At 48.2% G+C, this 24659-nt stretch overlaps 1 protein-coding gene across 2 annotated transcripts; it reads right to left on the reverse strand.

Annotated features, from left to right (window-relative positions):
* On the reverse strand, positions 1 to 23868 carry rhbdf1a (rhomboid 5 homolog 1a (Drosophila)). Of its 2 annotated transcripts, none has more exons than XM_076143931.1 (18): positions 23553 to 23868; positions 8385 to 8529; positions 8107 to 8258; positions 5790 to 6003; positions 5427 to 5633; positions 5127 to 5249; positions 4885 to 5048; positions 4493 to 4747; positions 4277 to 4388; positions 4108 to 4182; positions 3838 to 3999; positions 3642 to 3742; positions 3489 to 3552; positions 2778 to 2872; positions 2590 to 2665; positions 2057 to 2157; positions 1409 to 1562; positions 1 to 1126 (listed from the first exon to the last, which is right to left on the reverse strand). In XM_076143931.1, the coding sequence occupies exons 2-18, from the start codon at positions 8499 to 8501 to the stop codon at positions 707 to 709; spliced, it is 2592 nt and encodes an 863-aa protein (XP_076000046.1). In that variant the 5' UTR covers positions 8502 to 8529; positions 23553 to 23868; the 3' UTR covers positions 1 to 706. The 2 variants fall into 2 exon arrangements, with proteins under 2 accessions (XP_076000046.1, XP_076000047.1); XM_076143932.1 differs by lacking the exon at positions 23553 to 23868 and adding an exon at positions 8632 to 8771.
* Positions 23869 to 24659: the final 791 nt, after the last annotated feature.

Genomic DNA, 24659 nt, shown 5'->3' on the forward strand with positions numbered 1-24659 from the left:
AAAGTTCCAAATGCATTTATAGATTTGTGTTTTTTGTTTATACTTTTCTTTTCAGTTACATGTGAGTAGGCAGGCAGCTAAAACACCACCGAGTTCAAAACCATCATCACTTCTCCAGAAGCGATAAACACATCAAGGAAAACATTCGAGTGCTCAGCATAATGTAACAAAAATATGGCAGTAGCTGGTACGTTTATCACCAAGGCACCAAAGGTATCAATAAGTTGAGTTTTTGTCCCTGCGTCTGTGTGAGGTTGCCTGAAGACCTATGTCTGGAGTGTTGAATGTAAATATAAAGACATATTCCTTCTCTCTGTACCGGCGCTCTAACCCCCACCTCAGGGTGCAGATTACAGAAGCCAAAGGAGAGAAAGAAGGGCAGCCGGGAGCTTTAACGAGGTTTCAGAAGTGCCATACTCTTGTTTCACTGGCGAGTGAAGAAGTGACAATGACCACAGGGGAACAGGAAGGAAGGAAGGTGATAATAAGTCTGTTTGATAAGTGGCATAGGGATTTATACTGACAAGAGTAAAAAAAACTAAACACAAGCATATCTTCATAGTTCACAGGGGAGCGCACCTCGGCTCCCCCGCCACACGGGGGCAGAGTGGAGACGCAGACACCGCCCGTCCGTCCGTCCGTCCACATCTTTTGACCTGATGCCCCCCCGCTGCCCCTCCCTGTCACGCTCTCACTCTCCGGGGCTTCAGTGGAGGTGAGCATTGAGGTCGTACTTCTCGCAGAATTTGTCCGTGAAGGGGATGCAGGTGAGCAGCTCGCACCACTCGCACTTGATTGGATAGACGTAGAAGAGCACCACGAGGCCGGCAAAGAGCCCGACGAACACCAGCAGGAAGACGATGATCTGGCAGCGTTTGCGGTACATGTCCATGCGGCCGAAGCTGATGTACGGTAAGAAGGCGAAAGACAGGAAGAAGCCGGAGATAAAACCCGAGATGTGGGCGAAGTTGTCGATCCAGGGCAGCAGACCGAACGCAAAGAGGGAGAGCACCACGCACAGCAGCTTGATGAAGGCTCGCCAGGGCTGAGCCAGGATCTGCCAGCTCTGGAACAGCTCCACAAAGAGGCAGGCCAGGATCCCGAACTGAGAACCGGCCGGCCCCACCTGAGACCAGAGCAGAGAGAGAGCAGTGAGCCTGAGAGCCACACGACCCCGACATGCACATAACACATCCACACATGCATCAGCATCTGGATGAGTTTACTCTCAAATATTAAAATCGCTACAATAAAGCTATAAAAAGGGTTTTGGATGACAACATTTACAGATTTAGATGATAAAACTTTGATTATACCGCCATTAAGGCAAAAAGTGCATTTTATTTGCATGTATTTGAAACGATAACAACATGATCGTTGACTGTGACGTGTGTGTGGTACTGATCACCTCGGCTCTGTACGGCAGGAAGATGGCTGAAGCCAGGTTGCCAGTAATGCCACTGAGGATGTAAATGATGGAGATACGCAGCCAGCCTGCCAGCTTTTCCAGGTCCCTCAGGATGGTCATCTGGAAAGCCACCGACACCATGCAGTGAAGGATCCTGGGAAGAAAATGGGAGGAAATGTTGACGCGTGTGCAAACTAACGCACAGGGAGTGAAAAGCTAGACTTGTTGGGCGGCTAATCCCTGTGGCGAGCAGGGATGACTTTACCCATCAACCCAATCTGTCTCTATCTGTGTGAAGCCTAATGAGTGCAGGCAGTGAGGGCACTTTGTTTAATTACCCTGGAGCACAGATAACAGAGGGCTGGAAGATGAAGCACTGCTCCTCTTAGCTTTAAGTACCAGCTCTCCTAAACAGCGTCGCCTCTAACATGAGGCCGGCTGGAAAGCTCCCATCGATATTTTATGGTATGAATTTGGATTTAACAACGATTAAAGCAAATTCAGCAAAACTCTGAGTCTTATACCCTTTGACGCTAAAAGCATGTCCAAACGTAACCAACAATCAACCTATTGTTCCTTCCTCATAGAATAGAACCTAGTAGAACACTGCTGCCTTCTAGCCGACGTCCCTGACCGCTCCTCACTCACCCAGCGTGAAGAAAGAGTGAAAGCCACAGCCTGTAAAACTGATCTGGGATCTCAGGGTTGAGGAAAGGCAGCAGTCCGCACACATCGTCCATGCAGGGCACCTGGAGGAGGACAGAGGACAGAGGTCAGAGGACAGAGGACAGAGCTCAGCACAGCGTCACACTGCCCCGTCAAAACTGAAAGTCACACCAAAGCAAGCAGCCCATCAATCACACAGGAAAGGGACAACTGAGTCAGTTTAAAGAAACACCTACTCCTACACACTTCCGCCAAGGAAATGTCGGTTTTGCACTCAGATGTTACACAGGAACACAATAGCTGAATTGTTGCACAACAGTCCTGATTGTTCCTTTAAAAGACTGCGCGGCAACAATAGACGGGGGTGGAAATTGCTGCGCGGACGGACAACAGACACCGCACTAAATACAACTCAGGGGGGAAACAATCTGATAACTCTGCATCGTTAGGGAGATGAACAAGAATGTAGAGTCAGCGTTTACATTCAACACTATTCTTCTGTCACACTTCCTTACTTGAGAGCAGAGAGTAGCTTCCTCATGAAAGTAGCCGTTCATGAAGTCACAATACTCCCGGGATGTGATTTCACACCTTGAACAAAAAGGAAAGAGAAGAAAACTCAGTGCCCTCCATCACTTGTACAACTTCTTATCTGCTCTTTGGAGGATGATAAACTCTCTCTCTCTCTCTGTCTCTCTCTCACCTCCCTTTGGTTCCGATGCAGCAGGGTCGCCCTGTGATGGTACAGTCTATATGAGGCAGGTTGGTGTGGTTCCCTGTGTTGTACCTGGTACAAATCTGAAGGAAGAACAGTCAACATGGTTGGAAAATTTGAAAAACTCTCACAAAAATGCATCAAACGCCTAAATTAAACCCCGAAAATAAATGATGCTGTAATCGTTTTGACGATAAATTCAACACCAGGCCAACATGTGACCTCCCATAGCTAAATCTGAGCTTTATTTGAGTAACTAAGCTTAATGTGATCCTTATTTGTTACTGTACAGCAAAATCATTAATGTGCCTCCTGTTGAAGCATTCTGTACATGTTAGTCCACCAGATCCAGCTCCAGGCCCAGGCCCAGGCCCAGGCCCGGGCCCAGGCCCAGGTCAGGACAGAATTGCACATGTTGTCCATAACTAACAGACTAAGTGACTGATAGATGCAGGAGACTGATTTGTCTGTAGTGTATAGAGTGTAGTGTATAGTGTATAGTGTATAATGTATGGTATCATTTGTGAGGGCAGCGGGTTGAGCTGGCAGGTCCTTCAGGTCCTTCAGTCAAGGTCGGGCCAGAGTTGCCCGAGAGGTCGTGTGTGATATCACATCTCTCACAACCGGATCCAGAATCCCACCGCAATGAAATACGACTCCCATATCAAAACAGCATGCAGGGTTTGGAGCCGTACTCACCGGCCACTTAGTGATGTCATCAGGCCAATCATGAGGTGAAACTGAGGCCGGCTCCAGACAGATCCTACAACGGGGAGAAACGCATTATGATTGCAAACTAGTTTCAGTTAATGAAGTTACGGATGGATGATTGTGTTTATGAGCGTATCTCACCTTGGATCCTGATGGCACACGGAGCCGTACTGTCTGTCTTTACCGTCTAACTGAGGTGTGCTCGAATGCCACGGCCACTTCACCCACACAGCCAGAGTACTCTGAAAGACAGAGCGGGTTAGACGACGCAGGCAGACGCGTGGATAACTTTGTATCCGGAGAAGAAGAGAGAGGAAGGCGGGGGCGGATTACGCACCGAGCATTCCTCCTCTGAGCTTTGGATACAGCCGGAGCGATCGTTCCGCACGCAGCAGGCAGAGTTGCGTTCGATCGCTCGTTTATCCCTGATCAGATCGTGAACCTGTTTGTCCTGCCGCATGCATGGAGAGAATTTGGCCCCCAAGTGGATCAGATCTTCCTAACAACGGATGGAATTACACACAGTGAGGAAAGATGTATTTATAGGCGTTTAGAGGATTATTCACACACATCAAAACTCTGCACAATACCAGACAAATGTGCTTACCGAACTCGGCCCGACCCAGAAGTTCTCCTGCTGTACAAACTTGACATTTTCATACACACCTTTGTTTCTTAAAACCTTAAAAGACAGGAAAAAAAAACAGTCTTTAAAATCACAGATCAGTCGGTCGGTGAGGCGACGGTGTGCGGACAAAGAAACCGATCCGACTCACAGAATCAACCGTCTCGTGCTGTGAGAAACCCACGGGTGCGATACCATAGATGCATACGGCCAAGATAGTGATCAGCAGATGGACAAAGGTGATCCAGTATGTGAAGAAAGGCCTGGAGGAGACAGAGTAGATCTTTAACAAGAAAAAGAACAAGGGAAACAGACAGAGAGAGAGGAAGAGAGAGAGAGAGGATGACAGACAGGAGTGGTGCAATACCTGTGGTCGTCCATGTCCTCTATCTGTCTCTTCACATAGCTGTCAATGCGCTTGCGGTAGGTGCGGTTGGTGAGCTTCCCCACCATGCCCAACCCATAGGGCCTCTTCTCTCTGGCAAAAAGCTTCTTGACAGGCACGACGATGCGCTGCCCCCGCCGCTGGCCGTTCACGCTCACCACCTCCTGACGTAAGGGCACCTTTGGAGGCCCGGCCGCGGTTCCCTCTTTGGTTTTTCGCCATCCTCGCTCCAGAGGTCTGGCAACACAGAGAGAGAGAGAGAGAGGAACTGTAATCAAAAGAGACACTTCAGGTCTTTCTACGGTACTTTCAATATCAGCAGGAACGCCTCCCTTTCTCGCAATCTGCTTCAGGCTTTCTTGATCTGTACTCACAGCATGAGGTGACTTCTCTCCAGCTCGGTTTTGTCTAAAGCGCTGCCTGTGAGCTCGGTCTCATCCTTATTACTGCTGGGCTCCAATTCTTTGAAGGCGGCCTCAGATGGAGACTCAAACACCTCGTCCGCATACGTAGACAGCTCCTCCTGCAGCAGAATGTCCTAGAGGTGGATGATGGAGACGTGTTAGAGGCTGTAGGGGCAGCAGAGCTTTGTTTACAGCTTTAAGTGTCTCCTCACTCTGGCAAAGAAGGACGTGTCCAGTTCATCAGGAAAGTCCATTATGTCCTCCTCCATGAAGCTGGCAGGTGTGAAGCTGCGCCTCTGGGCCCGTCTCAGAGTGCTGTCCCGCACTGAGCGCCCCTGACACACACACACACACCAGGGCAGGTTCAAATACAGCTCTGAGTACACAAAGTATAAACTGTGTAAAAAGTGGAAATACTAATATACATTTGAAATATTATAGCAGGGTATTTTGTATGTATCCACCAGGTGAACACACATCAATGAACAGATTCCATTTGTCCCCTGGCTCACCTTGACCAGCGCCGCCGCCGCCCTGAAGCTCATCCTAGCCACCGACTCCCTCTTGCGGCGGCGAGGCAGCCGGTTGAGACCTGAGCGGGAGCTGGTGAAGGAGCAGAGCGAGGTGGCCCCGGGGGTGATGGGGGTCTGGGGCACGCTGTAGCCGTCCACCTCCTCCACCATACGGAAGGCTCGGCCTCGCGCAAGAGGGTCCACAATCTGGGGACGTATGGACAGAGAGATGGAAAAGGACAGGAAGGAGGAAGAGACAGACACTGTGACTGACGGCTTCTGTCTGATTATGTAACAACCTATGGACGTTGACTTTGCTCTGACTTTACAGCATGTAGTAAAGCGGCCTATACGTTGCTGTACCTTTTGCATGCCATGCTGCGAGGAGGGCACGTAGAGAGGGGGCGGAGTCTCAGTGCTGGTCATGGAGATGTTGTCCTGGCTGGGCAGATCCATCTCTCTGATCACCTGCGGCTTCAGCTTCCCGTAGCGCAGGCTGCAGTGGCGCAGGCTCTTCCTCTGCCATTTCTGCGTGGCGTCTCCGTCCTTACTGACCCCGAACCAGTCCGCCGTGCCCCTGACACAAACGCAAACGCAGCGCTTTCAGGCCTGGACCACACGCCTCGCTCATTAGCAGCTGTTCCCTCAAACACATACTATATACATCACAGCTAAGAGAGATAATGAGCCCCTGCTAATGTCCCAGCACCTCACAGCCCTGATAACAACAACCAGGATGGAAGAAGTGCAGTGATAGTGCAGAACAAGTCCAGGCATGTCCACATCTCTCACACAGTCACTCTCACACAGTCACTCTCACACAGTCACTCACACAGTCACTCACACAGACACACACACACACACACACACACACACACACACACACACACACACACACACACACACACACACACACACACACACACACACACACACACACACACACACACACACACACACACACACACACACACAGCTAAACTGTCCTTTCCCTTTCTCTGCATCACTTCCTTCTAACTACAGCTGGTCTGCTGCTCTCCAAATGTGTGGCACTGATGTGACAGAACAGCTGACTTTACAGCAGCCGTTTGCCGTTGGTGCTGCAGCAGCAACCACGGCAACCTGCTAGAAGTAGTATAACATATACAGTACGGGTGCATAACTAGTTCTGTTTTAGGTGAACTAAATACACAAAAACTGTACTCTTCTCCATTATGATGTTTGTATAGTTTATAGCTTTGTCATGGTTGTAGGTGCTTATCTGTCTTTGTTCTCTCTTCTCTCTTGTTTTGAGTATGTTGCATTGTAGTACCAGTAGTTTTACTTTACAAGTACTTTCACGCATCCAAACCAACCCAAATGACCAACTTATAACTCTGCTTTGGTAAATAAACTGCACTCAAACTAAATAAGGAGTCGAATGCTGTTTGACAGATGTGCAGGAAGACGCCTCCTCCCACTTCCACTCTGGGTAATCACTGTAAATCTAAACAGAAAGGGATTTGTGACAGGAAAACAACAGCTTTGGGTTCGGCTGATATGATTAATTCACAAAGCCGTGTTTGTGTCGGTGACATGACTCACAGCTCGGCCACCAACAAGCAGCCAGAGTGTGAAAATCAAACTATTCTTCTGAATCTTTATATTGTTGCTCATCTCTAAATATCAAAGCTATATTGTCAGTCAATAAACAGACAGCATCAACAAATGACAACACCCGTGAGCTTCTATATGCCACATTAGAGGCACTGATCAGGAGACTGAGCCGCACCGAGGCTCACCCTGACCCTAAGGCTTTGCGTTCTGTACCTGAGCAGGGTTCTGGAGAGCGAGTGGTGCTTCCTGGTGCTGCGGCGTGCGGCCCGCTGGCCCTTAATGGGCACCGTGTTAATCCGCTCAAAGTGCACCCTCCTGCTGCTGCGACCCGGCAGAGCAGCAACACAAGGAAGGAGGAAAGGAAGGAAGGAAGAAAGAGAAAAGATGGCAGTGAGAAGGCAAAGTGCAGGTGGACAGTGCTGGAGCATCATGCAGAGGGAGCCAGGCAGAGAGTTAGAGAAGACTGGATCCCGTTTGATTTACATTAGAATATTACAAGTAGATATTTGAAGTTAATCAGAAGGTGCCGAAGGGTAAACGAAGCAGAAAAAAAGCCGTGAAAAAGTAGCCATACTTGTCTCCCAGAATCCAAAAATAAAGAAAAAATAGGGGCCACGCTTTTTTACATTTTATTTTTCTACAAGTGCATTTTGGGAATTTTTCCCGAAGCAGAAACTCTGCAGTCACACGGAGAGATTGTTAGTGTTTTCACGCCAGCATCTTCCATTTACACAGCGAGAATATCTCAGACTCCAAACAAACAAAGCGTTATGTAACAGAGTGAAAGCTTTGATCTCTGGTGGAGAATCTGCTCATGTGGGAAGTGAAGAATCTTTCAATTAGACCTCAGTGACACTTCTGAGTCATCCTTTGTTGTTTACAGAGTCTATATAAAATGTATTCTGTGACACTTGCGAGAATTGCCAAGCATCGTCTTACGTTTGTCACCATTAGTATAAACAGATTCATTTCCCGTAATGCATGTTTGAGCTATTAAAGTGTCAACAAGCCCGAGTTTGCATGCGGAGTGTAGCTGCTGACGTTAGAACCTTGAGGCAGGAGTTCACACTGCTGCTGCTTTTACCTCTTGATGGTTTGCGTGATGGAGGACTGACGTTGCAACGCGGGCCGGCGAGTCTCGAAGAAATCACGCGGCGGCGGCGACTGGAGGGAATGAAGGTGAGTGCTCTCTACCGGCATGCTGATGCTTCGCAGGAATCCCTGTCTCTTCATCGGCTGCGAGAGCGAAGAAGACCAAAGAAAACAAAAACACCAGACGTGGTGAAGAAAAGGACATTCCGACCCTGAGGAGTGAGCGAGTCAGACGAGGACCAGTGTGGGATTTGGTGTGAGGAAGAGTACCTGAACAAATGTGGGGGGCTCGTCGAGTGACAGCTGAGCGGTGGGAATGTCCAGTTTGAGCCATGGAGGTTTCTTCCTCTGCAGGCTGCTCGTGCTCTCCCGCCGTGGTTCAGCCATGCTCTTTGTCCCACCCTAGGCCTGCCAGCTGAAAGGACAGAAGAAGAAGATGAAGATTGTTATGACTCTACAAGACAAGTTCACTTGTTCACTTAGACCCCCCTGCCCCTTTGAAACAAGCCGACAGGACCCGCTATCAATCATGTGATGTGATGTGACAACAGAAGGATCACAGTCTTCTCTTCCCCACTAGAGGGCGCTAAGGCTCATTCTTTGTTTCAGCCACAGGCGTCTGCATTCCTCCATCTGTTGCTTTTTCTGAGCGTGGAAACAGAAGAAAGAAGCGTTTACAGCCGTTTTCTCATTTCCAAAAGCAGCAGGTAGACTCGTTCCATCTTAGGTAATAAATATTTACACGGACGCAGTGAGGAAGTTTGCGGCGTTTGTGCTAATCTCAAAATTTGACTCTTTCAATCCGACTTAATCCCCGCTGTGGATAAAAAATGGTTCTACTTCCAGCAGACATCTATTAGAAATTTAATGAGCACGTATGCGTTCCCATGGAGAGGCCCGGGGACCACAGGAGCTGCAGTGCTGTTAGCAGCCATTTACACCATCTAACCTCACTCCTGCGCGCCCGCTGCTTCATTTCCTGTTCTTTTCTTAATTGCAGCTCACATTTGCGGCTGGGGAAACTGAATTCTTTTCACCCCTTCACGCTACATTGTCATCGGTTGCACTTCAAAAGATGTGTGAGGAGCACATGTGGGTGTTGATTTAAACGCTGTTTCGCTGCCTTTCTGGGGAGCACTAAATGTGTAAATTTGTGAAAGAGGAAGTTCCCCTCAGCTGTGGATCTATTATAGAACCCAGCCAATGTGACAACTCCTTCGGGGCGCTTGTGTTATTTCAGTTTCAGTGTCATTTAGTCGAAGATGACACTGTTACGAGCTCAATCTCGCATTTACATCTGAGGCAGTAAGCCGAGGTCACACCGGGTCACGGCTGCACTTCTCCCGTTACATCTCATACTTCCTCCTGGCGTCCACAGCTGCTAGTGACCAAATCTGCCATTTTGACACGCCGCAGGCTTCTGTTTGAGCCCCAAACCATGATGGAGAGTGATCGGTCACCGTGTCAGCAGGTCTTCACACAGACGGAAGGAACCACTCTGACTGGAGCCAGCGGAGGTCAATACCAATGTGTTAACATTTAACCACAGGCGACCTTTGACTGACTGATACGCAGTCCAGCAGTTCACAAGAGGACATTGATTGAGAGAGGACGTGCTTAACCGAAACTCAAAACAGACTGACTGTGCGGACCTTTGGGTGCCGTGTGACCTCAGGCAGTTTCACAGTAGAACATGATACAAACTTCTACCCGTAAGTTCAGCGAAAGAAATAGGCAATTAATTTTTCTCATAAGTGAAGAGCGAATGTGATGACAGGATCTCAGCTCTCTGGCTCGCCCTCGGCATAAGCACTCCATATTTAATTACATTGTAATCACCGGCGTCGTTCTGTCTGTCTATCACAGCGAGAACTTCAGACTGTTGCCGGATCAAATATGGCGGTCGATAGGCGTGAGGGTCAGGACCTTCAGCGTTTTTGTCCCCGTTAAACCTGATGGTGGCGCAGTAGGAGCTTTGACGTCCAACATTTATAACCCTGTAAGTTTGGATGGATGGATACTTAATAAAATTTACCGTTTCCATGACAAAATTCTCCTTCCACTTAATGCTCCTTCTCTCTCCTGCCTCCTACTCACTTCTCTGTCACTTGCATGTGGCCTACAGAGCTTATACACGCACACACACACACACACACACACACACACACACACACACACACACACACACACACACATATTAAATTATGTAAATGTGTAGTGAGGGCAAATCTGACAGCTTGAGGATCCAAGGCATTTAACTGATCATGTGAATCTCTGTCAGGTGAGACAGAAACACTGCATGCCTGAAAATGTTAAATGATTTACGCCACATAGAAACATCTGAACATACATTTGATGCTGGAGCGCACACACACACACACGCAGCTGTTGCTTCGCCTGTGGATCAGTGGGCTTTTACTGCATTTGGTCACAGCCCAAACTTAACCACCAACGTCGGAACGAAACAGCCAAGAGAACGCTCTCTCTCACACACACACTCACTCACTAACGTCTCTTTCTCTCTCTTCCCCCCCCCTCCAAAGTCAACATGGCAGCTGAACTGGCATAAGCTCGGTGCCTCGTGCCGAAGCTGCAACACACACACACACACACACACACACACACACACACACACACACACACACACACACACACACACACACACACACACACACACACACACACACACACACACACACACACACACACACACACACACACACACACACACACACACACACACACGTCTCCATGCTGCTGCGGCGTTTAGAGATGACGGCGCTCAGGCTGATAGGACTCAAGGCCTTCAGCAGCACAGATCTATGCAGAGGAAGCAGAGGAGATTGAGTTTGGTGCTTGGCGCTCATCCAGGCGGTGGATTAGTCCTCCCTCCAGTGTGTGCACGTTATCCGTTCATGGTCAAGTTTGACGGGAAAAGAAAATTAGCCTTAAGGAGAACGGTCGTGCTGTGGAATCCTGGAATTCAAATCATCCAGCCAGGCCACATGAACGCACCGTGATGCTTGATCTTTAAGTCAGCGTGAACAAGCCTTTCTCTCTGGTTGACATGTTGTGGTGTGAGTATTGTAGAGAAACAATTCCAAGCGTGTAATAGTTTCCCACAGTGATTACATTGCCACTGGGTTGCGCATTCTTCTGACCACTATAATCTAATCTGTACAAACAATTTGTTTTGACTTCAGGATTCACATCTAAACAGGGAAAACACCCACTCCCGCCCCTTTGCAGCGCCTTGAAGAAACTAAAACAACTAAACACTTCCCGCTCTGTTGTGCCACCCGAACCGAAGCTGGCGTGGATTGTTTTAAATTTTTGCGGCTAGAGCTGCTTCTCTCCGCGAGGCAGGAGAAGACAGACAAGCAGACAAAACACTGAGGACGAGCTGAGGTCTCTCCAGGTGCAGAGACCTCCAACAGGCTATTATTAGGGAGGGGGTCAAGCAAAACCTACAAAAAACCACTTTCTCTCCCCTTCTCCCTCTCTCTCTCTTTTTGTCCAGGCAGTTGCAACCCATTGTAGAGTGAACTACCCACAAACTGTCACCCGCTGCAGTTTTCTATTCAGGGTTTAATACTGTATGATCACTTGGTAGTCATGCAGAAAGACGCTTATGACAACAGAAGTGCGTCTGTGACAGGAGAGGCTTTGACTCAGAGACAAGGAGACACAAAGTGCCACCGTGAACACGTTCAGGTGCTGCTGGGCGCTTTGTGCGACTGAACCAGTTCCTCTGACTGGTAGCGAGACATCGCTGGCCCATATTCTGTCTCAAATTCATCATAAATAAAATATGAATCTGGCCCGGCCTCTTTTCTGTTGATTCATTTTCCCAGCAGAAGCGTCTGTGAAGAGTTCCAGTCCCTTGTTACAGTCTCAGTGAGAAATGCAACGTCTATAACGGCGTAAACGTCCTGCAAATTGTCCGTTCAGGGACGTCTCTAATCCCACGTGGTGTCGGACCCACTTTCCACAAGATCCCTGGCTTGAAAATGCACCGAGCAGGAAATGGCAGGAAACCACATGAGGTCCCACATGAGGTCTAACCATAATGGACAGGAGCTGGCTGATTTCCGGGCACTTTGTGTGTGTGTGTGTGTGTGTGTGTGTGTGTGTGTGTGTGTGTGTGTGTGTGTGTGTGTGTGTGTGTGTGTGTGTGTGTGTGTGTGTGTGTGTGTGTGTGTGTGTGTGTGTGTGTGTGTGTGTGTGTGTGTGTGTGTGTGTGTGTGTGTGTGTGTGTGTGTGTGTGTGTGTGTTCTCTCCGCTCCATGCTGGGCCGTGTCAGTGCTGCTCACAGAGCCTCAGGTGTCCGGGCCAACCAGGGCTCCGCTCGCTCCAGGCGGGGGATCGTCAAAAAGCGACGTTGGGCATTGAGGGTGGAAGAATTGCTGCACAGTATGCACGGGAAGGAGCCATGATGGATGACCTCATTATTCTCCATGCTGAAAGGTCCGGATACGTCATTCCAAAGAGCCGCAGCACTTCCTGGCCTCTTTCATCCTCTCTTTCAAACGATCTTTGGACTCTTACTTACTTTCTCCGCATTAACAAACTTTAACAGATCTTACCGTCCTGCTGCTGAGCTGATGACACACACACGCAACGACGACTTCTCCCCATGAGCTAACAGTTAGTCACTCACTACAAATGCTGCTACTATGCATTGTTACTTGTGTCTCTCCATGCTGGAGGCAAAACAAGTCACTGGAAACAATAGAGGGAAACTAAGCTATTCAGACTGGAACTCTCCCCTTCTCTCTCTCTCTTCCTCCCTCTCTCTCTCCCCCCCTCTTCCTCACCCTGCCTCTATCTCTCCCTCTCTTTCATAAAGCACAAAAGTAATTGTAAAGCACATAATAGATCACAACCTTGCCTCAGATGCCTCCGACGTCAATTGTGAAATCGATTGCAATATGCAGTAGCTGTTGTTTGTCTTTGTAATGGATTAAAAACACACACACAAACACCCCCCCCCCCCCCCCCCCCCACACACACACGTCACGGCCGTGTGATTGGAGACCTGTGGTAAACATTATGAAGAATCCAATGATCAATCCATAAAGCAAACACGATTTGCACCGGTCGTACTGCTCATGTTGCTCGTGTAGCTTCTCAGCATCTGAGCTCCATCTGTGCATTAATTGCCAAACGTGGCTTTTGATCTTTATATAGCACATCCTGTCTCCAACCAGGGTGAGTTAAGACGCTGACGAAATTGGCAACGCTGCTGGAAGAAACAGAAAAAGATAAAATCACTAAAATATCAGTATTGGAAAGGGATTCAACCTGGGGACAGTTTGTGTTTGAGTGTTTACTTTGCGTCTACTTCTCTGTCCTGCTCTGGATTTGTGGTGACAAAGAAAACAGTGTGACTCTGACACACAGCTTCAACACACACACTGCTCTTAAACGGATTGGGGGCGGGGGGGGAGGACACATTCTGCTCAGGTATGCAGTCCAAACCCAAAGCCTGGCAGCTCCACATCCTCCTTCTCTTGTTGTTTTTCTTGCAGGAGGGGAAAAAGGCGAAGTGCCACCGAGTGCCAGTAAAGCTGCAGTCATCTGAATTGACCCTGGCGACATGTGACAGGCCGTCACACTAAACTGGCCCTTACGACACACACCCACACCCACACCCACACCCACACCCACACACACACACACACACACACAGAGAGAGGGAGAGGGAGAGGGAGAGGGAGAGGGAGAGAGAGACAGCAGAAATATCCGACGCAGCTGACCCTGGGATCAAGTGTCATGGCTGGTCGGGCGGCCGGGCGAGCGAGCGGGCGGGGCTGCCGTTGCACGCCGGGTGCAAGTTTATGCCGGCATAACTGACGGGCTCCATCAATGAGGGTGGGGAATCCTTTTACTCTTTTTCTCCGTTTTGTTGTTGTTGTTGTTGTTATTTTCTTTCCACCGACCTTTGGGCGGCACAGCTGCCCGGCTATTTTACAACGCCGTCTTAACCTTTCAGTCCCGCTGCTCTGGCTTTCGGGAGAGATAGAGTGACAGATTTGTACGCCGTCCAAAGCTGAGGTCCCTCACTGTCATAACAGTGTTTACGAAATGACATGATCAAATGCCAGAGATATGAATAGCTGCATCAAAGTATAAATGGCCTTCTAACAGTGCGTGAGTGCATGTGTGTGTGTATTTATAGAGCTCCACTGCAAAACCTACAGCTGGATAAAACTCTTAAAGTGATATAAAAAACATCCTGCTCCCAATCTGCAGGCGGTGGGCTGAGCTCCTACAAAACGCAAAAGATGTAGCCGCAGCTCCTGCACGCTCGTTTATCTCCACGGCAGAAGAAATGAACAGCATCAGACGCGATATTGGCAGTCCCACGCTTTCACATGGCTCCTCTGCCAAAAAAGCCTCACACACTGCCACCGAGCCGACGCAGAGAGGGAGGGAAATTGCGTCGGGGGGGTTGCTTTATCAGCGACAGACGCGGAGTTCCACCGTGCAGCAATATCCTCCGCAGGGAATCAATAGGAAGGAGGGACGAGATGGGAAACAACTGCGCGCGATACCAAGATGGATACCAAGAGAGACGGTACAATCACTTTAACCTCAGCCTGCTTAGGAGCAAAACCACGGCAGAAATCAGCTCACGCAAAAACGATCTGGTCCCCTTTACATGGGCGGCTGATTCAGGACTTGAATTATTTAGTAGATCTGCACAGGTGAATCTGGAGGGTTATACGGTCAAGTCCCACAGATCAGACGTCTCCTCTCTCTCTCTCTCTCTCCCGGTGTTCACTTCAGTGGAAAAAATGAGCCAAGTTAACTAAATCTGGACCTCGTCTCAGTCCAGAACTGTTTGTGCCTCTAATCTTGAGGAAGCAGCTGACAGTAAAACTCCCTCGGCTTGGTCTATATATATATACACACACACACACACACTACACTACACACACACTTCCAAGACTAGACGTGGTTCGGTACAATAACAACAGAGATGTGTGCATACTGTGTGGCCACTTCAGTACGATCAGGTGACGCCCCCGTGGGACCGACGCGGCGGTGAAACGGCCTTCACCGCTCTGGGATAAAAGCGCTCGATAAGCAGTTTTTTTTTTTTTTTCGGGATTCGACTCCCAGCTGCCACAGCGCAGACCTGAAACCCGTTTGTTTTCCAGAGGCTTATCTTCAACATGGTGTGCATGTCCAGCTGGCCCCCTCAGTGGGAACCCGCTAGAGGAGAGCTCTTGAAATCCAGCGTGACGGTGAATCTGACGTCAACCACGACTCCAACAAGAACCTAGACAGCCACCAACATACCAACATTATAAACGTCAAAGATGCGACTTCACGCCACGATCGGGAGCTCACTAACATTGGGGTTCATCTTGCTTCCAAGGCCCAGTGTAATTTCAACCTCTTCACCTCCCCGTGTTTTGTCGTAGCATTTTATGAGTTTCAGGCTAATGGGCGTTGCTGCTTTAGACCAACAAAGTAAAGTGGAGCATCCTTCTCCCTTTGCAGACCTGAGTACTCCCAAATGAGTCCTGAGACCACAAACAAGCAACCTATTGTCCGTGGGAAGTTTGACATTCTCCCATTAAGTGAGTAAGAGGAGACTCTCAGCAGCAGCAGCGTGTCCTGACAACATGTGATCCCGTCTAAATAGTTTCCAGCATGATATCAGCCTGAATCAAACCCACAAAAGGCCGCATTGTCCGAGCGTCGGGCTGATGTGCATCGGGCTGAACAAGGGTCATTGTGCAGCCCGACTGTTTCATTCCTTCATCAATGGAAATTGTGGATTAAGCAAATTCTGAGTTGAGATAATCACTCAGGGTGAGGCAGAAGACCGGTTAACCCTTGATGGTTCACTTCATATCCAAGCAGAAAGTCTCTCTACGCTGGTTTATCTTTGTGTTCAAATCAATCAACAGGATTAAAAATACATCACAAAGGAGAGCGGCCAGCGGCGTGATGTCACATCCTCTCTGGGAGACCACCAGCACGGGGAGGTCAGCTCGCTGCTTATACTTAAGGGGGGAGGGGGGCTGGAGGGAAGGAAGTGCTGAGCAGAGGAGATGAGGAGGCAGGAAACACACCGCTGAACGACGGCATTCTTTGTATCCCCTCCACACACACACACACACACACACACACGCTCGAGCGCAGGAAGCGACGTATGCTCCCTCGCTCACATGCACAGGAACACATCCACACCGGCGCACGTAAACACACACATCCCATCACTGGCAAAACATGGAGAATACGTCACCGCTAAGAGAATCATGTGGAGAGTTGTTTGATATCATCTGTTGAGTTAAGAGTTAAGGAATCTCCACCCAAAACACTGGACAAAGAGAGTTAGTGATGTAAATGTTACAAAAACTAAACTAAACTCTACCAACTCTTTGACACTGAGGGGTTTCTGATGCAACTAGAAAGTGAATGAATAATTCAGTAAGTTGGCTGATCCAATCTCTCTCTCTATAACAAGGGGGTGCCATTACAAATAAGTTGAATATAAAGGACATTCATATAAGGAAAGCTCGAATCAGCAACATTCACTGGTGATGACATCAATCAGTTCAGTCATTTCAATGCTCTTAGTCAAATTGCATATTAGAATCTCCCTCCACTGTGTTTGTCATTCAAATCAAAGCTTTCATAGTTAAGTCGAATACATTACATTAGTATTCAACCAGTACAACATCAAGGAGACATTTTCTGGGAAACGTCTCCTTGAAAGACTTCCTGGGAACGCACGGGCACAATACAGATTATTGATCGACTGCATTGATATTTGCCGGTGTAGGCCCTGAATGTAGTACGTGTGTGTGTGCACCCGTGGGTAGGGGGAGCAAGTGCACGATTATGTGTGTGTGTAGGTTTCACAGTCAAGTCAAGGACGCCGAGGAATAAACGGACGTCTCGGCAACAACACAGGACATCCGTGGCCCGCAGTCTGTGTCTGTCACCGATCGCATTCTGGGACGCATCAGCAGAAGCTCGACACTCTGAAGAGGCAAAGACATGTTTGACTTACAGGAGCTGCAAACATGAGAGGCTTTTCTGCTTCCCCTCTTGACTGGAGGGGAGGGAAACGTGCACAAAGTTTACACAGTTGTAGCACTGCAGCGTTTGGTTTGACAGGTTAAGTGTTTACTCACGGCTGCAGTGTGTGTTCTGCTTCCCACACACACACACACACCAGTCACAGATTCGTCAAATGCAATCATCTGGCCAAACTTTGGAAAAAACTAAAGCATTGCAAAACGGTTTCCTTCTGAAAGATTATCCTGACACGTCTTACACAAAAACACAAATCTGTGTGTTTGCAACAGGCAATTTTGCAATCGCGGGGGGGGGGGATTGCAACTTCCAGGACTTTTCTGGAAGTTGCAGAGTTGTGATAGCGGAGCAGTGACTCAGATAAATGTGAGACCAAAACAAGTCAGGATTACTCATTAAGCCAGTTCCTTCCCTTGACTGCAACATGTGAGCAAAAGTCCCTCTTCAGATTACATTTAACCCAATTTATTCTTAAAACGTTATCATCAAACAACCAAATGTGTTTGGATAAGTGAGTGTAATCAGTCAAATGGTGTCAAGTCTTTCTCTCCTTTCGGAAACTCCCCTAGAGTGAGACAGTGAGACAGTGAGACAGTGAGACAGTGATAACATCTCTGAGCCAAACCTGAATCCTTCCGTGGTTTGGCTGCCCAGAATACAATAACAACAGATTGTGTTCAACTCTGGATTCATATCATTCAGGAACGTTATTTACACGCCTGCACAAAAGATTATTGTACCGGAGGAGAACTCTGCTACAAAACAAGCGGAACCTCATTTCCCAGAGTTTCAATTCTCTGGCGTCGTCCCTCTAAGGCGTCTCACACGTGACACGTCGGTCGCTTGTTTGATGGATGACGATCCAGACGTTTCTGCTCTGATAAAGGGCCGAAGGGAAAATGTAGAGGGCAGGGGGGGGGTTGAAGCCATTCATAAGCCGCTGGACTGTGGGATCTGTGGAAAACTCCCAACACAAGCACAGGAAAACTGGGAAGTTTGGGGCAGGACCCATGGGACGATTACAGGGGGAGGTCTCTCTCTCCACTCTGCTGTACTGGAACAAAACATACAGGCTCAGGCCACAATGTCCTCCAGGTCACAGTGGACACAGATTGGGACACTTCCTAAATCTGCACACAGCTTTACTCAATACCTAAATAAAGTGTGGAGTAAGTGCAGATATCAGGATGCGCAGTGAGGAGTCAGTGCGTTTCACTTAAGCAAGAAAAGGGAAGAGAAACTGAGTGAGCAACACTAACAGGCGGCAGGCGTTCAGATGTGTGTTTGTTTCATTATGAGTGAACATGGCACAACGCATATTATGGTTACAATGTGATGCTTTCACTATTGCTGGGTGTGAGCGAGTGGGCAGCAGAAATGAGAGGCTTTACATCATTTTCCCTGGCACGAAGCGTTATACACTCTGTCAGCGGGCAAATTGAAGGGAAAGTTGGCATGGGCGCTCAGAGAAGCAGAGGCAGCAGCAGAGGACAGGAGGGGACGACGTTACAGGATCTGGAACTTGTTCAAATATACCAAAAGGTGGCTGACGTGGCTTTGAAGGCACCACAGCCCTCTAGACTGAGGAATATTAACATCTACTACTATCTAGTGCGCTGACACTGAGCAACGTGCTCTCCAAGATCCACCTCTTCTCTTCTGCAAAATCCGGTAAGACACAAGTCACGGACGAGTCCAAAACACACCCTTATTTCTTCATTTCTGGGAAAAGCTGCTGGATCGAGTTTGGCACACGGAATGTGATGTTGGTGGGACTGCTGAAGCTCTCCAGATATAACCACCCATGTGTGTGTGTGTGTGTTTGCAGTTCCATTCAGCGGAACAGTCAACTTGAGTTTAGCCGTCTGGTACACAATGAAGTTTCACAGCCTACGGGTATGACGACTTGCTTAAGCCAAAGATAGAGGTGGGGGGTGGAGGGTGGGGGGTGTAGTGGGCTTTCCTATTTAAAACCGCACTCTCACGAGCAATGTAGCATGGCTTGGATACTGTATCCAGTCAGCGTGGTTCCTTTAAGTCGTTCCTCTGGCCTGACAATGATCTGAGATGGAGTAAACAGACACGACGTGGTGCATTCATGAACGCAACGCAGGCCTGAGCTGCCTGATGACACTACAGCCTCCAATAGACACGGCTGAATCTAGCAGGTCTGTAGACGGTCAAAGCAAGAATAAAACAAATACTATCTGACAAGGTGCGTGTAAAGTGAGCACGGAGACTCATCCGACTTTTGACCCGGTTGTGAAACGGCAAAAAAGGCGAAATACCGGCTGGACGCATTTCTGTCCCGTGGCGACGGTGTGGAGGGATTTTACTGGGTTAAATAACTGCAGACACGCCCACTCAGCGCTCTTCACACTCGCAGAGGAAGATCAAAGTTCAAGGAACCACTGCGGCTCCTCTGAGCTCCGTCCTTCTGGGGGGAAAAAACGCTCTGCATTCCCACAGCACTGAGAATGAGCTTTGCCCCGAGGTTAACCAGTCTCAGACACCATCTCAGGGAGAAGCACCCTGTAACTACCAAAACCCTAAATTAGATGTTAACGTATCCGCTCCAGCCCTGAAGGCAAAATACATTCAAAAACAATTCACCATAACCTTTATTTTTCAAGTGGGTCACACCTACAACGTTTGTTAGTCAAAGCAAACCAAAGTTTCTAGGAATTCCCGTGAATACCGAGACCCAATGCTGCTTCACGTATGGCTGTCTAGCGTTTGATAGACGAGGTGCTGACGGAGAGAAGGGCAGAGTGACATGCTGGCAGACTGAAGCCTCGGAGGCTCAGAGGTAGAACCAAAATAGCTCTCCGCCGTTGCATTACAACATTACATCACATGCTGACTTCACCGTCATGGCTGCGTCTGCATCATGCCACCGCCGACATGTCATGGGACCAGAACAATTGATAGAACGACTGTGTCAGACAAGAGCACAGTCGACGAGGGGGAAGCACTTTGAGATCGTGCAATACCTAATGTGTTTTCAGACACACAGAGAGGAGCCATGGGAAACTGATCTGAGGCTAAGGACCAACACCATGCTTCCCTTAGCACAATTACAACCAATACACTATTTCTTTGCCCCCCTCCCCCTGCTGAACGAGGAGAATGTGTCTGCGTACATTCTCCATTCTGCAGACACAACACGGTTTCTGTCCCTCCGCAAATACCTCATTAAATATGTAACATGGAAGGGGAAAAGAACAAAAAAAACAATCTGACATCTCAATCCAGACCACAGCCACATCAAAGTCAGCACGGTGCGAGGATCGGCCCGCGCCGGGATCAAACACGGCCTTTGGGCTCCCCGCCGCCATCAATCCGCCCTAAAAGTCGCAGCGGACATTCTTTAAAGGTGTCTGTCGTTTCAGTAGTAAAGTATCTACTACGCAGGAGAGCGTGTGTGTTGTCTCTGAAGCAGCAGAACAAGTTGGGTCACATTTCTGATTTCACGAGAAACTGCTGCCGTGCCCAACACACACACACACACAAATCAACCGGACAACCATCTTGAATGTAATATATTTCCTCTATTAATTGGTTTAATTGGATTGCTGACAAATATGTGTGAGCAATTCCATTATATACCACAGAGTCATTAACTTGTTACTGAGTACAACGTCAACAAGCAGGTGAACAGGTGCATCTGCTGCTGCAAGGTCATGATGAATAGTCAGCAACTGTTTACACCTGAAGAATAGTCATTTAAATATGAGTCATTGTGCCAAAGGTTCCTAAGGGATAATGTATATTATTAAGGGATTGTGAAAGAGATATTTTGAATTATGGGTTCAAATTGGACCAGAATGTGAATATCGGGAATACCTTCATGGAAATAATGTATTTATTTATCATACAAGTAATCAAAATGAATTAAGACGTACTACTACTATGACTACTACTACTATTACTAATAGTATGTATAATGTATATAATATCCTACATTTCCCTTAACTATGAACTAAATTTAACAGAAATTAGCAGGTAGCATGTCTTAAAAGTTTCATCTACAGCTAAATGTTACCTGGTGTGTGAATAAAACTAAAACTTGTTTGTGAACAAAAACTCCCCACTGAACAAACTCAGAGTTGTGATGTAGACGTGTGTGTGCGCTGATGAATGTACCTCAGGTCATTAGTAGAAGCATGTTAGTGTGTGTGTGTGTGTGTGTGTGTGTGTGTGTGTGTGTGTGTGTGTGTGTGTGTGTGTGTGTGTGTGTGTGTGTGTGTGTGTGTGTGTGTGTGTGTGTGTGTGTGTGTGTGTGTGTGTGTGTGTGTGTGTGTGTGTATGTGTGTCTGTGTCGCCCTGCACACATGGAACTGCTCAGCCCTGTGACGCTTGTTTGGTCTGAACTCAGGTCTCTCGGTACAGAAACAGAACCAAATGACCAACAATCACAGAGGCAACACCCAGGCCCCATAACGAGAACATTCCAGCTTACAGCAGATCTATGCCAGGAAATCTATAGCCGCTTTGTATTTACCCTGCCGACTACGTCATCTCATCAGCGGAGCATCAAATCTACAAAGGGAGCCCAATCTGGTCCTAGTAACTGTGTCCTGCTTGGAGATAGATCATCTTGAAGCAATTACACCTCTTATGAAACACACCAGCACGGTGCTATCGCCTGGTGCGCTCGCCGCTGCAGGCTTTGGAAAAACAATAAAAATAAAAAGGCAAGGGAAGGAATCTCGCCTCAAAAATGGCAGGTAGAAAGTAGGATGGTTGGCTGATAACACAACCGGTAAGATTCATTCTCTGTAACTCTTTTGAATGCAACAGTGTGTAGCGATTGCGCAGGCCTGTGGAGTTGAGTTGGCCAGACTGACAGATAGACAGTCACCACGCCATGAGTCACACAGGCATGACTACAGCGTGGCCCCCTTCAGCAGCCCCCTGAAAAACCCACATACCAGCCAGTCAACACAGGCCAGTCTGGAGAGTCCACCTGCCTCAGCCCAGCGACTCCCAGTTCCTGTATCAATATCACGTAGCCACACACACGCACACACAGATAAACATTCAATTAAACACACACACAAATAGCAAAATATTCCCGCTGGGTTCCTGTTGGAGCAGACGCAGAAGATGAGCATGGCTGCCAAAATCACACATCAGGGTCCTGCTTTATCGGTGCCATTACATCACCCCAAAGCTCTGATCTCCACCCCCCCTCCTCCCCTTCTGCATGTGATAATGTTTCAGGAACACTGGCCACACAAATCAGGGTGAGCCATGTGCTCTTGCGTTCTGTCTGCCAAAATAACTCAGCAGTTTCTAATACAGTGCGTCTCTCCTTTCACTTCAGTCTGCCCAGGTATTGGAGGACACTGGAGAGCGTAACCTTTCCCATGTCAACAAGACGGCGGTTTGTTTAAGTGTGAGCTGCTTTCCTAGAATGGCCGACCTCCTGATGAGTAAACTGGAGGCGGTTAGGTGGCCTGCGCCTAATTTTGTGGAATTTGTGTCCTTTTGTAACCGTCTTCCGTGAGTCATTTTGAGTCACCCTGAGCCGGTGCCTCACGAGGGCTGAAATTCAGAGGAAAACAAAGATCCACAGAGGGAATATGTTTAGGTTCAGAGGGTCAAGAGCAAAGACGGCAATATGAGAAACACATGGGGTTTGCTGCTCTTCTCCTCCACATCCTTTTTCGCCTGAATTATGTGACTTTTGTGTGACACTATAGTAAAGGAAACGTGTCCTGTCGGTTCACAGAAACAGACTGTCTGTGAAGGTGATGCTGACAATGACCAGAAAGGAAGAGGAAGAGGAGGAGCAGGGGGACGACAAGGATGAGTTAGACTGCTGTGTTATTTGACTCAACAGAGCCATTTCGCCACTAAATTACATTTAGGTCAGAATATTTCCCATCAGCCTCTGATCACATGGGACCATCCAGGGTGTTAAATTATCTTCAATAACTTTAAACCCATCAAGCTCAAACAAATTAGGCTACGTTCTAATTAAGAGTTCAATAAGACTTTCTTTTTAATTATATTTTTCCAAGATCATATTAATTTCCCACCTGGTAAATTCAATTTTTTTTTTTTTTTTTTTAAATCTCAGGAATGTTTGTTTGTATGTATGATTCAGGATCCAACACTTTAAACTGAGCTGGGCCTCAGTGAGGCTTTAACAGCCTTTACTTCCAATAAGAAAAGTCCAGTACAGGCAGCACAGGTGGCCCCAATGATGCTCCAACCTGCATCTCACATCTCATAATTCATCGATTATTTAAGCAAATAAATAATCGCAATTAAATGCCCCCCACCACCACCACCACCGTCCCTCCCGCTGCCGCCTCGCGTGCTTGAGCCCACAGGAGAGACAGTCACGATAAGAATGACACAACGTACCCTTATGACAAGCGGCTCTGACGGTCTGCAGCAATGAAACAAAATCCGGATTCACACAGATTCTCCCGGGGAGGGGGGCGGGCGCGCGGGGCAGAAGGCTGATTTGTCACATCATCCTGACAGCCGCATGAATTTTCAGCCCCGCGGATGAATTCAAAGCCGAAGCCGGTGCCGCGCCACTAGTTCTGCTCCTCGCACTCCGGGGTGAGCTCCGACTGCTGTGGCTGCCGTCCGCGTCTCGTCTTCCCTCCTACGGACAGAGCATTCCCGCACTCCTCCATGGATCGACCCGGGCTAAGTTTCCCTCTGCCGGTTGTAGCCTTAATTCAGTTTGACGGAGACTCAACCCCGCCCTGGACCGGACACGGGCTGTGGCGGAGGCGCGCGCGTCAACTCGGCAGCCAATCAGCGCGCACACGAGGAGGCGCTGCTTCACCCGAGCACTGGCGGTGACTAAGCGATATGGCCAAGACCGGGGTGTCCAAGGTGGGGCCCGGGGACGCTGCAGGGATCCCCCAAGGGAGATCCAGGGAGGCAGAGTCTAAAGGGGGAGAGACTGCAATCTAGGTCTCATTCTGTCCACCTGCTGGGACTCATAACCGCAGACATCTTCCCCTTTATAAAATCCAATTCTTAAAGGGGTTGGTTAGGTTCTGGGAAATTAAGAAAAATCACCTTTTCAATCTTTTTCTTGGAGATCCTGTAGACCTAATTGTTTTGTGTGTGTGTGTGTGTGTGGTCTGTGGTTTTGTTTGGTGTTATGCCAACATATTAAAAAAGTTGAGAAAACAGACATCCAGGTTGTCAGTCACAGGCCAGAGCAGGGATCCAGCAACGGCACAAAAGTGCAAAAAAACACACAAAAAAAGTGTGAAAAGTATAGCACATCAAAGTTTGGCAGGAAAATAACAATCTGGGAAAAATAACAAACTATACATTTCTATAAGCTAAATTAGTCGTGCACTCACACACTCACACTATCGTTCACATGAAGTGTTTGGTACTCCGTTATCATTGACCCATTTTGAATTCATTACACAATTCCCACAAATCTGCCTCAGGATAGTGAGCGCCATGTCATATGACACTTAGGTTTGGGTCTGCTGA

This window comes from Genypterus blacodes, unplaced genomic scaffold (assembly GCF_046128005.1).
Source record: "Genypterus blacodes isolate CSIRO-AG114 ecotype Tasmania unplaced genomic scaffold, CSIRO-AGI_Gbla_v1 ptg000028l_1, whole genome shotgun sequence".
NCBI lineage: Eukaryota > Metazoa > Chordata > Actinopteri > Ophidiiformes > Ophidiidae > Genypterus > Genypterus blacodes.